General features: G+C 36.4%; 1 protein-coding gene across 4 annotated transcripts in view; it reads right to left on the bottom strand.

Annotated features, from left to right (window-relative positions):
• Window positions 1-217: 217 nt before the first annotated feature.
• rab27b (RAB27B, member RAS oncogene family) overlaps window positions 218-22,058 on the bottom strand; it is a 39,416-nt gene continuing 17,575 nt past the window's right edge. For 3 of the 4 annotated variants that reach the window (XM_060891529.1, XM_060891528.1, XM_060891531.1), the window contains exons 2-6: window positions 12,707-12,878; window positions 8,692-8,777; window positions 8,000-8,103; window positions 7,033-7,156; window positions 218-3,237 (exon numbers count right to left, since the gene is read on the bottom strand). In XM_060891529.1, coding sequence (XP_060747512.1) covers window positions 3,048-3,237; window positions 7,033-7,156; window positions 8,000-8,103; window positions 8,692-8,777; window positions 12,707-12,878 — 676 coding nt within the window. In that variant the 3' untranslated portion in view covers window positions 218-3,047. Of the gene's footprint in view, window positions 3,238-7,032; window positions 7,157-7,999; window positions 8,104-8,691; window positions 8,778-12,706; window positions 12,879-20,879; window positions 20,993-22,058 lie in introns of those variants that run through there. The other variant, XM_060891530.1, reaches the window with a different exon arrangement.

Here is a 22,058-nt window from a genome sequence, read left to right as displayed (position 1 = left end):
ATTGTAATGATCACTCACAATAAGTGAACAAACTGGTTCCATTCATCACATACAGGTCATGTGCAGAATGCTATACTACACTGATGTTACACAGGATTTAAAACTAAAAATCTCATTCAAACTGTTAAGTTTATATCTTAGGTTTATTGATTGGTTCATACAATCAATAATTTATTCTCTCTCTCACACACACACACACACACACACACAGAGGAGGTGTAAGTGTTTTTCTTTATTTATAAGGAACATACAGAACACTCATAATTTAATGTTCTAAAAGTAAACAGTTGGTAAACCTGGTTTCCTTTTCACTCCATACCAACGTTATATGTATTCATTTATCTAAGAACTGTGTACATACTGTAATAAAGGTCTGTGAGATTGCACAGCAAATCATTGGTCAGTAGAACTAGACAGGCACAATGAGAGTAAACTAATGTAAACTGTAAGTATTGGGTAGATTATTATTTTTTTTTTGGGTTAATTGTGTTCTGCTCAAAGGCTGATGAGATCATAAATAATTATTTTTTTGCACGCGTTTCTCATTCCGAGAGAACATTTTGCTCCAAAAACGATATTTGTTTCTTTTCCCTTCCAATTTATGAAAGCAAGACAATGCAAATTATGTCCATTTGCCATAAAGGCAACCTAGAGATGAATAAATGTGTATTGAAAAAAGTTTTGGCACTGATGGTGGAAAAAAGCTAACATTACTACCATAAAATCATATACATTTTTTGAAGCAGTGCGTATGCTGTTGCATTGCTTAAACTTGTGCTTTAAGTGATTTTAAGTTGATTTTGCAAAGCCAGTTAATTCAATTCTACATAAATTTCTTCCAGAACTGTTATAAGTGATTTTGAAAGTTATGGGTTACCCTTTTGGACGTGATAGAAATGTCTTCTATTAAACAACCTCAGTTTATCACATGCATTTATTTAAAAACACAAATGTTCGGTGCTCACACTAGGGCTCTGTCCTAAACACTACAATTACTCTGTAAACCTCTATCAAGTGTACTTACTGGAGCTTAGTCACTTTAGGAAATGTCCCAAACACAAGAAATGCATAGAATCCATTTGAACAAGACTTTTCATTGCCATTTATATGATTTATTTCTCAGTGCCTAATGGAACGTGAGCAGTTCCCATAATGCACAGTGAACACTGGGTAATTTTATCCCTTGGAATTAGCTGTGATCACTGATACTGTTTAACATTCCAGTCCTTGTGGAATGTAATAAATTGTATGTTAGCTATATTTTATTTAACATCTCACTCGATCTAGCTACACTTGTGGCCCCAAACAGGCTTTAGGTTTATCTTAGTGTGCTCAGTTTAGTTTAGTACTGAATACACTAAAACAGCCTAAATTTGAGTTCTAAATTTATGACATACCCTTTAATTTTCCCTCAGTGACTCTATTTAATAGTGTTTTAGTGTATTATAATGTAAAGTCTTCATTTTGACAAGTTTCCTTCATTATGATGTGGATAAGATTGGGAGTATAAGTATTGTGTGTCTAAAAGCTGAAAAGATATGTTGTGTACATTCAGGTTTAGGGGCTTTAAACACAGGAAATGTAATTATTTTATGTATAAGACGGATTTTTGTCTGCTGTAAAGTGGAACGAACCATTCTATTAAAAAAAAAACCCACTAAACTCTTGTGGTCCATATTGGAGCACAGACACATGATAATGAATCTGCATGTATTGTCAAAGGTAAGGTGTATTAAACTAATGAATACAATACAAAAAGTGTTTTTGGCACACAAACAGCATGCAAGAAGGCTATTATGTAGGCAGTCTGAGTTGTTGTTTTTTTTGTTTGTTTGTTTTTGAGCTACACATAATAGACAAAGTGGTTAGAATGATAAATGACACCATTAAACTAACACACACTGTCTAAAGCACTTTGGCATCATGGAGGCGAGATGATGTAAGGAAATAACTAAAGTTTGGAGGAAAGAGCACAACCTGCAGCTTCAGCTCATACCCCAGACTCGCTGTGGAGGTATCTGCTGTGCATTAAACAGAAAATAAGTGCATACATCCAACTACTGAATCTTAAATTAGCAATTCTAACAGCCAAAGAAAGTCATGCAGTCTTTTAGAACCAAGCCTAATCTGTTGCTTTTCCTCAACATATTTAGATGAATACTAAAAATATGAGTCTCCATGACAACGCTACATCATCATGACAGAATAATACCCAGCATCCTTTAAAGTTGGACCTATAAAGAAAATGTACTTAATTGTGTTTTAGGGTTCGGGTCTGGTGAAAAACAGCTCAACAGTTCCACACAGAAAAACAGTGTGGAAACAAAAACATACGGTTTGTAAAATGGACGTTACGGGCACTGTAGATTCTAATCTGTATATTTAAAATCTTTATAGATATTCAGTCTTAAATAGTTTTCTCTGAATTCTTATATTAGTTCAAATGTAATATAGCTAGAATAGCTCTGTTGTAGATAAACATATATAACAGATATTCTAATCAAACACAACAAGGAAAAGATGAGTATCTTGTTGACTAGAACAATTCCAGGAACATCTCAAAACGCATTGGAGATACAACACGCACAAAAATATACATATATCTCTCTAGTCATGAGCAATTAAAGGGCAGAAAGCATTCATATCAGGAAAGTGGACTGGAGACCAAAATCCTTACATTCTGTCATACGTAATTGTATTCATGCTTTAATGCAAGTATTTAAAAGCTGAGTATTTAAAAAAAACTCAGAACCTGTCATAAAAGAATTTATAAAGAAATAAATACTGTTATAAAGAATCGCTGTTTAAATGACCAATTATGAGGTGGAAAAATGCTGAAAGCTTATTAACCAGATTTTTTTTTTTCTTCAAAATGCATTAGATGTACTACAAACAAACAAAAGAAACAAACAAAAAAAATGTTCAGATATTTTAAATGCATTTGCAAACAGATCCAGTGCTCTGCTTTCACAACCCCGTGAGTACGTACAGGACTAATCTGTACCTCCACTGTAATCCGTCCACAGGGTGATGCAATAAGGCAATTTCTAACAGGAGCATTTTTTCTCGGGTGTTGGTTCAGCACTCAGTTTGCTGGTTCCTTCTGTGTGATGTCCGTCGACCTTTTCTGGGTTTTCCACACTCTGCTCCATCCTCTTCATCACCAGGTCGAGCAGATTGACCACAGCTTTATCCACTGCTGCTCCCGTCGCCGCACTTGTCTCAAAGTACGGGATGCTGGAGATGAGATAAGAACAACGAATGAAGTAGAATAGGGTTGTAACAAGGCCTGGGATGTTTGCAGCTAAGCGACTCAACTTTACAGGTTCAAATAATCTACAAAATAAAACTCAAGTACAAATCAAAATTAAATCAGATATACAGCTTTGATTCCAGGACTGAACCCCGGAATCAAACGAACAACAAAATTTTTAAAATTAATCCCAAGACTCTGTGCTTTCAAAATTAATTATCCATATTATTTATCCACAATATTTCAAATATTAATTAATTATTAATTATTATTATTATAATTAAATATATAATAATTAATAAGAGACAAATCACAAAAGGAATGTCCACAAGAGTCAAACTCACAACTGCCCCTTTGCCCCTTCTTGAAAAGGCTTTGTTGTGCTGCAGACACTAAAACCTTAGCTCTGAATAGCAGTGTAGAACCTCAGTGTTTACAGAGTGTGTGTTCATTTTTCTTTATTTAGTTACATTTCATAGTGAAATCATGCAGCACAGCAGTCAGAGCTCGCTAAACAGGGCCGTGTCAGAGCGTCTGTAGTTTGGACATGTACTGCGGATGTGATTAGCAATAAAAATGCTAATGCTATGCAAATTCGAACGTAGAATTTTAATTCAAAGCCAGGGTGAGTTTAGTTTTTTTTCTCAACTTAAAATTCCATATGCATCATACTTAGTCTTTTTTTATTTATTCTTTCTGCAGGTAGTCTAACCTCCGTTAAAAACAAATAAAAGGATGTTCTTGAGTGAACTTGGAGAAAGCCTTTTCCGTTCTATCACTAACAAACAATTTGAATAAGCTTATTACTTATATGTATATAATAATTTTCTGGCTATCTATTGGAGCATTTTATTTTGTTCTGTCTGAGCTTTTCATGGACAGAATAGATCCACAATGACCTATTATACTATATCTTTATGCTCCTACTTGGTAATCTGTTAGTGTTTTGGATTAAACCCCTTCGATTCAACTGAACAATCAAATAACAAAGAACTCAGTAATACATCTGACTTTGATACTGGAGGGATTTTCCTCCACAGAAGATCTTGACTCAATTGCTCCATCACACTGACACTGAGCCATGACCCTAACATGGTATTGTTTTTAATCCTACTTGAATATTAGTTGCTCTTGTTTAAAAATCTTCTCTCTTTATAATTTTGAGCAGCTGCTCCTGTGCATTGGCCAGTTTTGGTCTGACTCTCTACATGCAGATCATAGTCTACAAGGGTCCTATTTTCTGCTTAATGTGGTTAGTTATGAGGTTATTTATTAAACTCAATGATAAATCGGGCCCATGAGGTGTTCGACAGCTTTAAAATAACAAATATACATGTGAATTCTGGTGGTGCAGTGATTCTGCCTTCTACTGCAGGCCGGAGCTCAATCCTGAACTTGGCAAGCACCTTCACTAAAGTGCTGTACACCTGCCTTGTACCCAAGATTCCTCGCATAGACTCCAGACTCACAGTGACCCTGATCAGGATAAAACAGTTTTTGACATGAGCAAATGAATGATTATAAATTCTTCCTAAAGTGATATATAAAAAGCAGCAAAGAAACTGATTTTCACAGACAGCCTTATGTCTCTTTTTTACTAAACAAAATTGCATAGCGCTTCAATCGTGACAGTCATTACACGGTGCGAGCAGTGAAGGTTTGCTGCATAATTACAATGGAGATATATTACATGTCAGATTATAATAGAACTGCAGTGGACTGTAGAACACTAAAGGTAAAAAAGTAACGAAAGACAGACTATTAAACGACTAATTACAGACAATTACAGCCGTGGTGAATATCACAGGTTAATTACAGTGTAGTGTTAATAATTGTGCATTTTTAACAGCTTCTGCAGCTGTAGATTGTTAGATTCACTTCCACAACGTGTCTGAAACTTAAAAACAGAATTTAGCATAAGATCATGCATCTGCTGCTTTGCCTGATCTGATGATGACCTTCCATGCATGAAATACTTTTAATACTTTTAATAAAACTGTACTCAGGTACGCCGAGTGATATCTCTACTAAAATCCAAAACTTGCCCTCTAGACCCAATCCTAGTGATCCTTCTCTATTCTGTGTTTTTAATATATTCAGCATGTTCTTTAGAAACAGGTACCAGGTCTGGGGAACTGCTGCTGTCAGACTGTTATTAAAGAAAAGGAACTTGGATCCATTAAACAATGAGCAGTCCAGCAACAATAATATCTTTCTTCAGTCAGGATTCAGATCTTGTCCGACTAGAAAACCAGTGCTGATGAGATTTAAGGATCACAAACCCGGTGCTGATGAGACCAAAGCTTCTGATCTTGTACTGTCAAATCTTTCAGCTGCTTGAAAAGTGTTTTGGACTGTCATGGGTTTTAATCTTATTTATTGGGAGTGAATTTCTTTCTAATACTTTGTGATAGAAAGACAGCACTATTACTCTAAACACCCTGACAGACTGTGCAGTATTAGTATTAGAACTGAGCGGCAGTATGAAAAAATAATGATTAATAATAACAGAATTTGTTCTTGTGGGTACGAAGACCAACAGAACAAAAAAAACCCATGTAGCTACAGGGGTACAACTGGGGTCGTGTGGGACGAATTTCTAATTCTGATCGAAGCTTTAAACCACACAGTGCCACATTAACCTTTTTTTTCCCTTTTGAGGTTAGACCGTATATTTAATGCACACTTTTGTCTTTTCATGCACTAATTATTTTATCTGTCTGGATCAAGCTTGTGAAGAGGCTTCAGTCTGGATCCTTACAGGTGCATGCAAGAGAGAACAATACAGTATTACAATGAATAGATTAACACCATCACGCATTATGGATCGGTTCTCATATTGTTCACTAGTAACGCAGGCTCTCCACTAAGAAATATGTCTCTCTGAAGTAGTCATTTGTTTTTACACACCTCAAATTACATGATTTATTAACTGTGATCAGAAACTCTACTAACCAACAGAGATACTTTATTTTACACATTTTGTCTTTTGATTAATGGAAGGTGGTCAGGGTTGGTGGGCAGTCTGGGTATCTAATGCTATGCCAGTCGCATCGATGTCCTCCACCATTTAAGTGTTTTAACAAAAGAGAATTTGTTAATAAATCTGTTATCATTATTCGATACTGAGCTCACGTTTCTTCTTCAGTCCTGATCTTTCCGACAGCTTTAGACGAATGATCATTTTTAAACTACAATATTGCTGTGAATATTGTCTAAGTGTATTTATTTGGTTCTATGCCTGGTCTGTGTGAGATGTTCATCAAGCCCACAGTAATATCTTACTTCCTCACACTAATCTTTTATCAAATTCATTCATTCGTTCATTTTCTACCGCTTATCCGAACTATCTCGGGTCACGGGGAGCCTGTGCCTATCTCAGCCGTTATCGGGCATCAAGGCAGGATACACCCTGGACGGAGTGCCAACCCATCGCCGGGCACACACACACTCTCATTCACTCACGCACTCACACACTACGGACAATTTTCCAGAGATGCCAATCAACCTACCATTCATGTCTTTGGACCGGGGGAGGAAACCGGAGTACCCGGAGGAAACCCCTGAGGCACGGGGAGAACATGCAAACTCCACACACACAAGGCGGAGGCAGGAATCAAACCCTCAACCCTGGAGGTGTGAGGCGACCATGCTAACCACTAAGCCACCGTGCCCCCTCTTTTATCAAATGATAGTCTTAATTTATTAGATTGCAGTATTATATTTATATTCATTTGATGGTGATGATTTTTACATTGGACTGTATCTCTTACACTTACCCGTATTTATCTGCCAGTTCTTTAGCTTGCTTCTCCTGAACTTCTCTTTGATCCGGCAGGTCTGCTTTGTTTCCGATGAGAACGATGTCTGGATTTTCGCAGTAGGCGTTTGCCTGTAGCTGACCTTCACGTTCATATCATTTATCAACACACGTTTAAATGAACATTTACAGAGATTAGGTTTTTTGTTATGACAAACTTGGGAAAAATGTAAATCCACTGGAAGTCACTTTTCTTCAGTATTATTCATATATCATAAATTTTACCTGTAGACTGATGGCTTTTCAGATACAGTATTGTAATTAAATAAAATAAATTACACACACACACACTCACCGGCCACTTTATTAGGTACACCTTACTAATACCGGTGTGGTCTTCTGCTGCTGTAGCCCATCCGCTTCAAGGTTTGACGTGTTGTGTGTTCAGAGATGCTCTTCTACATACCTCGGTTGTAACGAGTGGTTATTTGAGTTACTGTTGCCTTTCTATCAGCTCAAACCAGTCTGGCCATTCTCCTCTGACCTCTGGCATCAACAAGGCATTTGCGCCCACAGAACTGCCGCTCACTGGATATTTTCTCTTTTTCGGACCATTCTCTGTAAACCCTAGAGATGGTTCTGCGTGAAAATCCCAGTAGATCAGCAGTTTCTGAAATACTCAGACCAGCCCGTCTGGCACCAACAACCATGCCACGTTCAAAGTCACTTAAATCACCTTTCTTCCCCATTCTGACGCTCGGTTTGAACTGCAGCAGATCGTCTTGACCATGTCTACATGCCTAAATGCATTGAGTTGCTGCCATGTGATTGGCTGATTAGAAATTTGCGTTAACGAGCAGTTGGACAGGTGTACCTAATAAAGTGGCCGGTGACTGTATATATATATATATATATATATGCCAAACACTGCCATACTCAAGTCAGCTTTTCTTTAGCTATAACTATTTTTTAGGATTATTACTCACTCATCCAGTTACGGACGTTCAGGAAACTTTGCTGGCTCGTCAGGTCGAACATGAGCAGGAATCCCATCGCGTCTCTGAAGAAAGCTGTCGTCAAGCTTCTAAACCTGTAATGAAGATGATAATAATAATCGATATTAAATCTAAATAATCAACATGGTTTAAGCTCAAAAGTGCTTTGAAGTCCTCAGCACTAAACTATTGCTTATTAACTAAGACTTTATACTCAATCCTTATAAAGGCTTGTGTTTTCTGAGCACATCAATTTGCCAGCAATTCTATTTTTTAAATAAACAAAAAAAAGCATGTTTTAGTCAGAGACTACAGTGTCTCCGAAAATATTTAGATCAAGTACAAGACCATTTTATCCACCCATTTTTACCATTTTAATACCGGACAACAAAATATTTAATATTCTAAAATTCTAGTATAAACTATGTATTAACTACAATTTACATACAGTAGGATACTTTATGTCAAAAAAAACAAACAAACAAAAAAAAAAACAACGAATAGTCTGGCATTTCATATCACAAGTCACGTCAAGGTTTTTTTATTGTTATTCCTCTAGTTTAGAAACACTGAAACAAAATGTACTTCCAGGGACATTTAAAATCTTTAAAATCTGAAACGCTTTAAGTAGATACGCTGTCTGAACACAAGCAATGAAGTATTTTGTTATTATCAAGTCAAACCTCTCCTGTCCTGCTGTGTCCCAGAGCTGCAGATGAACTTTAAATGTCTTTCCTGTAGTTCCATTAGGGCCGTTAGCGCTGTACACCTGCATCACACACACACACACACACACACACACACACACACACACACACACACACGTATTCACAACAGCCAATATCTAAATAACAATATCGAAAAAATTTTAGTAAATTGTAAATTATTAGCATGTAAATATATATTACATGATTACATCATGTTTTTGACGCATTTAACAAATGATTTTATGAAGTGAGAGTGAAGGCACCATGCAGTTTCTCACTGATGACAGCAGACAGTATTATTAACTACAGATCGCCTTCAGAAACTCTCTGTGTGCTTTCCAATCAGTGTTTGCACTGTGTTACACCATGTAAGTGCAGGTGTGGGTGTGTGTATGACTCATTATCATCTACACGCTATTCTTGTTGTCTGTTTTGTGTGTGTGTCTGTGTGTGTGTGTGTGTGTGATGCATTCACTCTCTTCATTGACTTTTACATATCCAGTGGCACATGACACACCACAAAAATAAGGTGATAAGTGGATTTGTACTCTCGTTTTCCAATCAACACACACACACACCATAAGTAGACAACAGCAATACAGTTAATAATGCACTTACACTCTGTTCCCAACACACTGAATTAAGTATCTTCTTCTTCTTTCTTAAGTATATTAATCATTATTTGCACACCAGGAGTCCAAAACACACCCTACATCCTGTACATGACTCATTTAATCACTCTCTTTCTGTCCTTCCACAAGTATCTCTGTGTGGCATTTACTTTTTTATTCACCATGTTTTTCCTCCCTCTTTTCTTTACACCTTTCGTATTTTATGACACAAAAGGTCAATATTCCATAGACCATAGATTTGGCAAGGACCTACAGTCACAGATCGATTTAAATCTCTCTGTCAGGCACTGATGTTGAGTGAGGAGGCCTGGGCTACAGTCAGTGTTCCACATCATCCTCAATGTGTTCATTGGGGTTAAGGTGAAGACTCAAGATCTTCCGTACAATCCTGTCAAAGCATATCCGGTAAAAAATGATACAACTGTGTGTTTAGACGTTGTGTGTTTGTGGCCATGTTTGGGGAAGAACCACATATAGACATGATGGTCAAGCAAGTAGTGTAGTGTAAAAAAGGGAGAAGTATGTTGGCCAAAGAAACCATATAGATTTCAGATTTTACCATACAAGTTTCAATCTGACCCATTCAGATTAATCTGACCCCAAACAAAGGCTGATTCATTTATTCCTCATCATCTAGGGAAAAACAAATGACTGAAAAGAGAAAAATAGTAACAATGTTCATGAGAACGACGACAAGTCACAGCCAGCACACTGAGTTTTTATTATAGAGTGATATTTCTACATTTTAATGAATAGTCTACTATTACATCCTCTCTGCTGTCCTTTTCTCCAAATTCTCCAGTCTGCTGTAGATCCTTTACAAACTGTACACTTATTTGTACTGGTATGCATAATTAATCTTCTGATTTCTTGCCTCTTATTAAAACCCGTTTTTAGGCATGCGCTCTATTCAGAGCTTTTTTTACTCTGGCAAAGCCCTTGCTGAGAGCATGGATGTAAGAGGAGTACCAGGACAAATGCTGGAGATGTAGAAACACAATGCCTGGTTTCACAGCTCATCTTTAAACTGCCTTCTCTTTAGATCATAATTTTTTCTAACTTTTCCTCCTTTCATTTTACACAATTATCTGGGATTGCTTCAATGGACAATTTAAGGTGTTCTTGTGCTTCTCGCTGGGCTGTCGTATTTTGAACACAGAACATTTCCATCAGACAAAATTATGAGCAATTCTTGCTACTGTTTAAGAGCATTCTGCAGATGTGCAAGAAGAAGGTAAAGAATTGCTCTGCCTCAGCTCAGGGCAAAAAGTCTTAGGGAAGAAAAGGAATTAAGTTGCACTGATTACTGCATTTGGAAGGAGGTCAGACAGCTGGCATGCTGTGAGGAGTCATTTAAAATGCATTAGTGTGAAGGGCTATCTAACTAAGTCCTGAAATTGGGATGTGCCTCTGCATGGTGGCGCCATGAATGCCATTGCTATCTCACAGCTCCACACTTCCTGGTTCAGTCCTGAGCTCTGGTTCCTGTCTGTGCGAGTTTATGTGCATGTTCATCCCAAGTCCGTGACTGGCTAAGCACCCCCATTCAGCCACATTGGCTTTGAATCATCACCAGGGGAAAGAGGTTATGGAAAGCGAGTGAGTAACCATGGAGTTATCAGTCACCTGACTACACTGACCGAGAACACTGTACATTACATACTGTACATTAGGAATCAACCCAAAATCCTAGTCTGATGCCATCATGATGGCAAAAACAAGACCAAAAAGGCAAACTACATTCACACCCTTTGAACATTTGTACAAGAAGGTTTAAACTTTGCTATGGAAGAATACTTACATACATAAGGTCTATGACAAAGAGAAAGATGGAGGCTTGTTTCCTATAAACAGCATTCTATAATATTAATGCCATTAATGTTTTGGCACCAGAAAAGGTTCACACTGTATTAAATCAGCATTGCACAGTAATGTTTAAATAAAATCCCTCTAGCATGAAATTAGCATGTTTAATCTCCTAAAAATGCCAATGCTCATCGTACAAAGAGATATATAAATATTTTATTATAGACTCTGTGAAAAAAAACCCATAAAGGCCTCCCAAATGACTGAACCTATATACAAATGTCTACTTTTATTGTTGAGGTGGTTAAAATAATCCACTGTTATGTATGAAATAGCATTAACATTATAAGGGATGAACAAATGATATCATATGGCTTGTCAATGACCAACTCTGTCTTTCAGGTTTTTGTGGATAAATTCTTTGGTGAAGTTTATCTACACACACCACACCTCCATGTACTCCCTCTCAATATCCAGACACATTTAATCAAACCACAGTTCATTCTTGAGTTACATCACCACTCAGAAGGAAAGGATGATGGATAAGGAGAGTGAAAGTCATGTGGTCCAGGGCTATACATGACACTACTGCAAATAACTGCTAAACAAATAAAGCTGACAGAACAAAGAAAGGCCACATTCAACATATTTTCCGCAGGCTGATATCATCAGTTAGATATAGTCGTGGATCCTTTATGAAATGAACTTAAAAAAATGAGAATATCTACTCACTGCTAAGAGACTGGACCCCTCACCATGCATACTGTCACCATGTCCTTACATCATGGTTATTGACAGTTGTAATTTTTTCATGACAGTTTAAGCTAGAAGCTGGTAGAAACACAACAATGAAAATATTATTGTCTGTTTCACATTAATTGGTTACATATGTTTCTCTGTTTATTACAAAAATGGCCTTAAGTTCTACACTGCTGAAAGAATTGTTCATAGCTAATATAGAGAATGTGATAATTGATATTAGCTATGAACAATTCTTTCAGCAGTGTAGAACTTAAGGCCATTTTTGTAATAAACAGAGATTATTTTCGTTTAGGTTTCTAAACCTTCTACTGTGGGGATGTGGTAGCCCAGTGGTTAAGGTTTTGGACTAATGATTGGAAGGTCATGAGTTCGAATCCCAGGTACACCAAGGTTCCCCTGCTGGGCCCCAGAGCAAGGCCCTTAATCTGCAATTGCTCAGTTGTATAAATTGAAATAAAAATGTAAGTCACGCTGGATAAAAGTGTCTGCAATATGCCGTAAATGTAAATGGGTAAGGAACAGAAAGTGTTGCTGTGCATTACAGACTTGCAGAGACTATACAATTCAGCACTTTTCTTAAGGGGGAAACTACTGATAGAAAAATACAGGCTTATTTATTTATGGCACAAAAATATCTGGCACAATGTAAGACAAACATAAATACTTGCTTAGTATCAATTAAATAAACCTTTTAGTTTGCTTAAAGATTGAGGCATCTTGAGGTTTGCTTCATATAATAATGACATAGGCTTCACAACAAAATGAAAATATGGAAGAGGGAAGAAACTCACCACCCTCTTTTCCCTGAAGTCAATGCCCACGGTAGTGATGAATTTGGGGTTGAATTTGTTGTCGGTATAGCGGTATAGGAAGGTTGTTTTTCCCACTCCTGAGTCACCGAGAGCCAGGAGTTTAATCAAATAATCATAATCCCCATCAGTCATAGTGCTGACTGCGTTTAACCTATCAACAGAATGATACACACAAATAAAACAAATAAAATGATTGAAATACATGCTTCAGATTATTTTTTAACATCGTGAACAAATTTGAAGTCATATGACATGAACGAGAATACAGGAATAAATGCAATGCCTATATATTGCTTGTCAGAGTGAAAATGAATGCTGCTGGGTTTTTTTTTGTGATTTTTGATTCATTTCCATTGGTGAAGCACGAACCATGATCTGAAGCATATCTCAGCAGGATAAATTATTGATTCATAAGAGCTTTTGATTACAATCCAAACGTGTCAGTTTTCAGCTATAAATGTGTTGGCTGAATTATCTGGGAATCTCTAGTTATGCCATATTTACAGTACAGATGATGTTAACCCCTTTACTGAAGATGACCTGCTTTGTATTTATAAGTATGAAGTCCAGCTATAGCTTTTCAGCTAGCCAGTAATGAAAATATTTAATAATAATTGAAAATCTCAGCACAGCATGGCAGTGTCTGGGTGACAACTGTTTGCACATAATGAAATAGTGATTAATATTGAACTTATGCAAAAGCTGGCATCCGTATTAAGCTCTCCAAAAGCACAGCAGACAGATCTCATGATTTAAATACACAAACACGACAGCCTTTCTAGTTCTATTTCCCCAATCTCATTTCCGATTCATACATAATGATTCATTCATCATGATTCATGCGATGTCACTATTTCAGCTTAACAACCCATCACCTTAATCTTATGGAAGAATCATTCAGCTCAATTCATTTCACATCATAAACAGTAGCAACATGTAAAGCAAGTTATATAAAGCTTATAAATATAAATGTGTATAAATGAGATGTTTGTGTGCTATCTAAATAAAACTGTAGGTCTGAGTATGAAGGAGAGAAACTCTTTTGATAGCATCATCTATATTCTGCATATAATATTCTAACATAAAGCCAACAAAAGAAACTGGAACCCAGAATGATCGACAATAAGGATATTGGCATTTACTCAAACATCACGGATATATAATTTTTATTCCCTCCAAATGTATGAAAACAGCTCTATGAGTAAAAAGGCAACAGATTTTGGAGCGCTATACTTCATGGTATAACTCACCAGCTAGCTAATATGAGCTATTTGTGTGAGAATAAGTGAAATAACAGTTGTGGCAACTCCAATAATTGATATGAACCCAAAAGGTTTAGTCTAACGTGTTGCCTGATTTACAATAACATTTTTTTTAAAAGTGACGTGACCCATACTCAGAAATCGTTCTCTGCATGTAACCCATCCAAAATGCACACACACAGCAGTGAAAACACACGCACTGTGAACACACACCCGGAGCAGTGGGCAGCCATTTATGGGGAGCAGTTGGGGGGGTCAGTACCTTGCTCAAGGGCACCTCAGTCGTGGTATTGTTGGCCAGAGACTCGAACCCACAACCTTAGGGTTAGGAGGCAAACTCTCTAACCATTAGGCCACGACTTCCCTACCTTTATAACTACATTTGTTATATAACTAAATATATTACATACTCTTTGACATGGTGAAGCTTTAAGAAGTAAGAATACGCTAGCGTTTACAAAAGGGGTCACCATTGTCAGTGCTTTAGAAAAGTCAAAGTTAAATCTGTTCGCTTTCAAGACTATTCACGTTTTCCTATAACCATCCTGACCCTAGAAATGTCACAGGACATGGATTATGACTACAAACTGACTCTCTTCAAGCACAAAGTTCATGAGAAAGGCAAAGTATGAGAGCAAAAAAAAAACGAGATTAGCATCAATGACCTTTTGTGCTTCATTGCCCATATTTAGCAACAAGCACAGAATGCCCTGTTTATCATGTTTAGTCACAAGTTGTTCATGTTTTCTGCATGTGTGTTGTTTAGAGGAGACGGCACATGATTCAGAGCACGAGATGTCGGACGACTGAAGGGAAACACTACACAATATGTGTTACGTGTTTATCTCACAAACAGCTCTTTATAACATTTTCACATTTTTTAGCTGAACATAACATATCTACAGCAAACTGGCTGGAGTAAATAACTAAGAAAAACTAAAAGACTTTTTCCTAACTGCCTTTTGTGGTTTTTAATTGTTGTAAACACATGTAATTCTGGGCTCTTGTAAATATGCAACTGTGAATTTGCTAGCAGTCCAGAACAGCAAGGCACTAACACAAATTGCAGACAAGATAATATTTCAACAGTAACCTAAAAATCATCAAGAGCTACTTCAATATAATTCTAGAATCATAAGATTGAGTGTATAACATAACAATGATGCATATGTTCACATTATCTGGTCATCGTTCTTCTTTTAGCATGAATTTTCACGGTAAACATCAGTTGGAAAAGTTACTTACTACCAAATAGACTTTACATATTTGTCACCCATATGAGGATGGGTTCCCCATTGAGTCTGGTTCCTCTCAAGGTTTCTTCCTTACCATCTAAGGGAGTTTTTCCTTGCCACTGCTGCCTGAGTCACCTCAGACTTTCTCATTGGGGAAAAATACATACACATTTAAATATATCTAATTTTAATCTTGAATTTTGCATTCTATTAATCTTTATATTATTCTTTATATTAACCTTTTTGTTCTATGTTTATGTTCTGTAAAGCCGCTTTGAGACAATGTCAATTGTAAAAAGCGATATACAAATAAACTTGAATTGAATTTAATTGAACATAATGTTTTATAATTAAACCAGGAAAGATTTAGAAATCTGTTAGAAATTGGAGTTATTAGAGAGAACAGCTGTTGTGGAAATGAAAGCTCTTGACTCTCATACAGAAGGACAAATTCTGATTAATGTTATTAGTTTAATTGGTTTGCTGGATTATGATTACGAGCCTATGTAAGAGGCTGAAAACTGCCTTTTGTTAGCAATCTCTCCATCAAATAACGGAAAATCTGCATGACGATGAATTTTGTCTTACATGCAGTGGTGCACAGATAGATGACTCTGGCAATATGACAGTTAATATGTTGTAAATGCTGAGTCATTCATCAGTTCGGACTTTGATCAAGGTCTCTGCATGCTTGCATATACACACAAGGTGGTATCCAGGTCTTCCTCATCAACCTATTTTCCAAGGTTCAATGGTTACTTGTGTATCTAGCTTTTGAATCTTAAATGTGAACTGGGGAAAAATGTATTCAAATTCTTCAAAATGTCCAGGCCTCAGAAACAAGAAGTTAAATATTGCAAAGTCATGACAACGAGACACCAATGTAATTATACCAATGTTTCAATGTAATAGAAAACCTCACTAAAACTCTTGGAAATCACTTGAATAAATGAGTTCATGATTGTTGTGTTTGAACAACTGAGCAGTCTGAACAATTCTTGCATATATATTTGTGCACGTATTTAGAAATGTATATGCAAGCTACTGCAAGGTTAATAGATCAACATAACAGCATACTGACATCAGCAATTAAAACAATATCTATCTATAATCCACATAAACCTAAATAGAATACATCATATATCAGGCTTTTACAAAATTTGACGAACTGTTGAACCAACCAAACATTTTTTAAGTAACAGGTGAATCTGCAATAAGATGTAAGGTGTTAGCTGGCATCAGTTTGGTGCTAGGGCTACAAGTGAGAAACAAGCTCAGTAGTAATCAGTCTGACGAGGAATATAGATCAAGCCTAATCTCAAATATTAAGCAATGCCATATATTGATATTTCATTCATTCATTCATTCATTCATTCATTCATTCATTCGTTCATTCATTCAATCATCTTCTACCGCTTATCCGAACTACCTCGGGTCACGGGGAGCCTGTGCCTATCTCAGGCGTCATGGGGCATCAAGGCAGGATACACCCTGGACGGAGTGCCAACCCATCGCAGGGCACACACACACACTCATTCACTCACGCAATCACACACTACGGACAATTTTCCAGAGATACCAATCAAACTACCATTCATGTCTTTGGACCGGGGGAGGAAACCGGAGTACCCGGAGGAAACCCCTGAGGCACGGGGAGAACATGCAAACTCCACACACACAAGGCGGAGGCAGGAATTGAACCCCCAACCCTGGAGGTGCGAGGCAAACGTGCTAACCACTAAGCCACAATGCCCCCTTTATTGATATTTTTGGGTGAAAAAATTAAGAGTGTATGGAACTGACCCAAGGCATTTAGCTTTTTTTTAAAGCCTTTACAATGTCTTTGATCTACAGATTAAGGCAACAGATGCTGAGAAATATCACATCAATATACGTCAATACAGATGTCAAGCCCTATAACCTTTCTATTTCTGAAATACTGTGGCATTCTTCTTCCTCACACTCACTCGCAAGCACACACACACAGTTGGGTCTCTGGCTTTCTCTACAGGAGCCAAGCAGACATCTGTAGTAGGTAAGGCAGGAGGAGGAGGAGGAGAAAGGTTAACAACGCTGTGAGCAATCGATGTTACACAGGAACCAAGCAGTGAAAGGAAACAAAAGCTTAAAGAAACAATTTAACTCCAAAATTGCTAATGATTACATCAGCAACACACAAATCAACAATGGATGCACAGCATCTGTATTAGATTTGGCAGTAAGTTACACAATACCCTGTGCATGGTCAATTTGAGCATCAGGTTTGTAAAGATTAGGTCAATTACAGTCATGTTAATGTTAAGTGGCTAACAGTAAAACCGGCATATTCTTTAGGATCTATGAGAGAGCGAGAGAGAGAGAGAGAGAGAGAGAGAGAGAGAGAGAAATAGAAATAGAAATAAATATAAATATAAATAAATAGATGATTTTGTTAGTTATTAAATAGATGATCATTCAGATTTTAAAATGCTACTGATACAGAAAGATTGTTAATATCAGAGCATTCAGTACCTGTGCTCTGTTAACTAGATAAGACAGTGAGCTCAGCGTTTCGGAAACATGCAAGGTGTTAATTTATGTTAATGTGTAAGGTTACACACTTTACTGATCCTGCCCAGTTCTGAGAACACTCTTTACCCACATTGTCAGACATTTTAAATTCTGCATACCCCAGCAGTTATTGTTTAACATTAAAGTTAATTCAGAGGGGTATTTATTTATGTAGCTTAATGCTTAAGGTTCTCCGACGAAGGTAAGACACTCTTGACCAGTACCAACTTGACCACTCTTGACCACTTCCAAACTTCCACTCTTGACACTTTTGACCAATTTCACCCTCTTCTTTAGATGCTCTTGACCAATCTCGCCAATGTTTGGCAACACCCTTGATCAGTCCCACCCACGTTGTCAGTCACTCTTACCTAATTCTGCCAGCAGTTAATTCTGTTTGTAGACAATATTTTCTCTTTAACCAGTATATGTTTTTGCATATCTGCCTGATTCATGTTGACAGTGAGTCACTACTGCTGGAAAATGTATTAAAAATAATCAAGTTTACAATGTAGTATATAAAAGGCTTACTGGAAATTTACAGCTAAATGTTTTGTATATGTAAAGTGACTTTTAATTTCACTGGCGTTCACTGGATGCTAATGGAAATGTGCTACCGCTAACCTGAGTACTATGAGGTTCAATATCCCATATCTGTGACTTTTTTATTATGTCTCACAGAATTCCAATCCAAATGTACACAAAGCATACATTTACAGAGCACATAGAGAGTTTTTGGCGAGTTTTAAGTAATGGACTATCACCTTGCATTACATGCATTCATAATACACACATACACATATTCGATAACACAACCGCTGACCTTAAAGGGTAACTCAATAACCCAGACAGCAGACTGAGGGATCCTTTGGCATTTAAAGATTAAATGGTTAACAGTAGGAGAAGTGAAATAAATTGCTTCTGAGAAGACCAAAGAATCACATCTTTTAATTTAGCATTAATAGGATGCAATGTCTAATTGTATTTAAATTCATTACGTTAGTTTGAATCTAATTGCACCAACAGGATTTAAGCACATGCCTTAGCTAGAGGGCAAGCGATTTCGGATGATTGTTTTTTTTTTTTTTACTCAGCCTGACATTTGTTTAATACAATATGAGAGTGACATTTATACAAATCAGGAGGGTTGCAGTTCAAGACAATCAGATTATGGCCTTTGCCAGTCTTTGCTAGACAACAACAATACTATATGTTAAGGTTGGTTTCAGCGTATCTATCATGTCTGAAGGTAAGAACTTGTTCTTTTTTACATGGTTATTGTAATCAACTATGCTTCGATAAAAACTTGTGTGATTATTGAATATCTCAATATTGAATATTCCCAATATTGGGTTGCAATTATATTTTTGAATTATATGTTTGAAATTGTTAGAAATGTATAGCTGAGACTCATAAATACATTTATAAATGCAATTTAAGTGAATCTTATTTAAAATCTTAAAAAAAAAAAAAAAAGGTTTCCTTTCCTTTCTTTTCAATTTTGATCAACAAACTTAGCTATAAACGTTGACTAGCTGCTTATGCAAGTAACTTGTAACTTTTAAACAAAAATGATATTTACGAAAGCTTGTATTAAAATGTTTAAATGTTTGCCTGTCCCTACTTCTAACTTCATCTTAAAACACGAACAAAGAATTAGAAGGCTCAAGTTACTTTCCATCTTATTAGTCTCTGACAAAGCTGTAAATATATTACAGAGTAAACATCTGGCCATCTGGCCTTAATGCCTATTAGCTCAATTAGCTTTAAATAGAGCTATTCATAGATCTTAAGAAATCCTTAGAGTATATTAGTGTAAAAGCTTCCATCAATAAGACAGATCCATGGCAAGCCTCTATTAAGTGTTTGTACTTTCCTTGAGCAAATCACTCTGGTTTTCTAAAAGTGTTTAAGGAGCTGTATAAATATATGACAAATGTGATGTGATATGCAACAGGGAAATGGACTTAGTGCAGAAAACAAGGCAACATCTAAACACAAAAGATTAACTGCAGTAGCACAATTTTATTTCCAGGAACGTTTTTTTTTCAAATTCTAAATGTTTGCAGTCTGAAAAGAAGTCATTTAATTGATACTTTTAAGTCCAAGGAAATAGGTTTTTTGGATGTACACAAGTAAAAAATATTGGACAGAATTTGAATTAAACATGGTAGTAAAGTATTGACTAAATTTTCAGTCAAAGCAGGAAACATGACCTCAATTCCCTTCCTATGAATAATTATATCATTTACAAGTGAATTAATAGATCAAACTCTATCAATGTTCTAATTACTGTTCTGCAACTACTTTATACTGGCAACTTTAATAATTGGTTCATTTTGTTTTGGGACAAAGTTTAAGCAGTTAAATGGGTCAATCATAAAGCACACACACACACACACACACACACACACACACACACACACACACACACACACACACACACACACACTTTCTCCTTTCTGTCTGGCTAGAAGGAGGGAAACCCATGAGCAATTTGCTGCTGTGTCACATGCTTTCATCAGTTTACAACAATAGAGAGATAGAAAGTGATTATAGTGAATCATTTTGCCTGCATGTTGCTTCACATTTATATACAGAATATGGTTTCAGTTTCCTCATTAACATTTACTATAGCTTACTATAACCATAGGTTATTGTAGTAACTGTTTTTTACATGCTCAACAATTCATGTATAATGTGTCAGTGTGATTTAAAAGGCTTTGTTTTTCAATATTGGTCCATATTTCTTAACAATAAATCGAAATTTCATACAGCATCATGAATAATATCCATCATTAGATGCAACCAAACCTTTATATAACCACACATCAAAAAATACATGTAAAAACCATTTCTCTAGATTTGAAGCTTAAAAATTTTCCCCAGAGGGAAAGTTGTTATAAAGTCAAACAATTAACATATTGTAGAAAATGGGCATGATCACATTCCCCTGTCTGCATGCAAAAGATTAACATGTACTTGTTCACTTTTGAAACACACTCTCTACGCAAATAGCTTACAAGCTCTAAAGACGCAATCAACATTTCATCCGTCTTGACATTCATCGCAATTTGTAAAATATGTCAAATGTCAAAAACTTACCCGTGTGTTTTTTTCTGTTTGACTGTCAGTGGCTGAAAAAGCAGCTGAAAGAGTGCACAAGTAGCTAAACGGCAAAAGAACACACCCCTGCTCAGGACAGGCCCACTGAGTTCCTTCTCTGTGTGTGTGTGTGTGTGTGTGTGTGTGTGTGTGTGTGTGTGTGTTTAAAAACGTAGTAACTGCAATTTAACCTCAGTGGTAGCGCTTTGTTCTTTCTGCACATACATGCAAGAAAGCCTGTGATTCCTCATGAATATATTTTCTTCATTTCATTTTACTAATTTATATGAAATTTACATTTTTTTTGGTTCTGAAATCTGATTGGCTAAAGCCGCATTCAAAAATACTTCTGAATTCTGTTTTCCTGAACAGTTTTAAACCAATAAAGCCATTACACTACAGCAATTGTTCTGTCCACGGAATGCCTTAGTGTTTGCCTGTTTTACTGCTTAGCACACAAAGCTTACTGTTAACAGACTACATTGCATGGTGGAAAAATTGTTTATTGCAAATATCATTAATTATAAATCACTCTTTAAACACTGGATTTTATCATTTTCTCACATCTGGCTTTAGGCACGAATTCCTTTAATACTTTCTGGTGATCAAATCATTGTAACACATGACCTCAAGTGGATTTTTGAGCATTTAATCATTCCACATGTTCATTCAAAATATAAGCCATAGTGCCAAGTGTTGGATTTTAGCAAACACACTTTCCCTCATGGTTTATTATCCCTTGTTAAGTGGTGGTTCAATTGTCTGATCTGATTTAATGAATCAATTAGCCACAGCTGAGTTGTTTATTCATTCATTCATTCATTCATTCATATTTAATCCCACCTTATCCTTGTAAGGGATGCAGTGGATTCACGCATAGGGAAAAAATCTGCAATTAATTGAGGAAACTTGGCCTAGAATTGTCCTACAACTCATGCAAATTAGCAATTCTATGACAATTAAAAAGCTAATTAATGCTACAAATTAATTTGTTATGCTTCCTGATTTGCTTTAAATTAGTGTTTGACAACTGGGAGAACAACAGTCTGGATACTGACCCAGCGAAATACTCAGAGGACTGAATCATACACGAAATAATATTGTAGCATACATGAAGAAGGTATGAAACTTTAGTTTTATAAACATTAACCATTTTGGCTGCTGTAGCAGATCTTATAA

The sequence above is a fragment of the Tachysurus vachellii genome, chromosome 17, assembly GCF_030014155.1.
Source record: "Tachysurus vachellii isolate PV-2020 chromosome 17, HZAU_Pvac_v1, whole genome shotgun sequence".
NCBI lineage: Eukaryota > Metazoa > Chordata > Actinopteri > Siluriformes > Bagridae > Tachysurus > Tachysurus vachellii.
The sequence above is the reverse complement of the archived record's forward strand: the minus strand, read 5'-3'. Positions and strand labels throughout refer to the sequence as shown.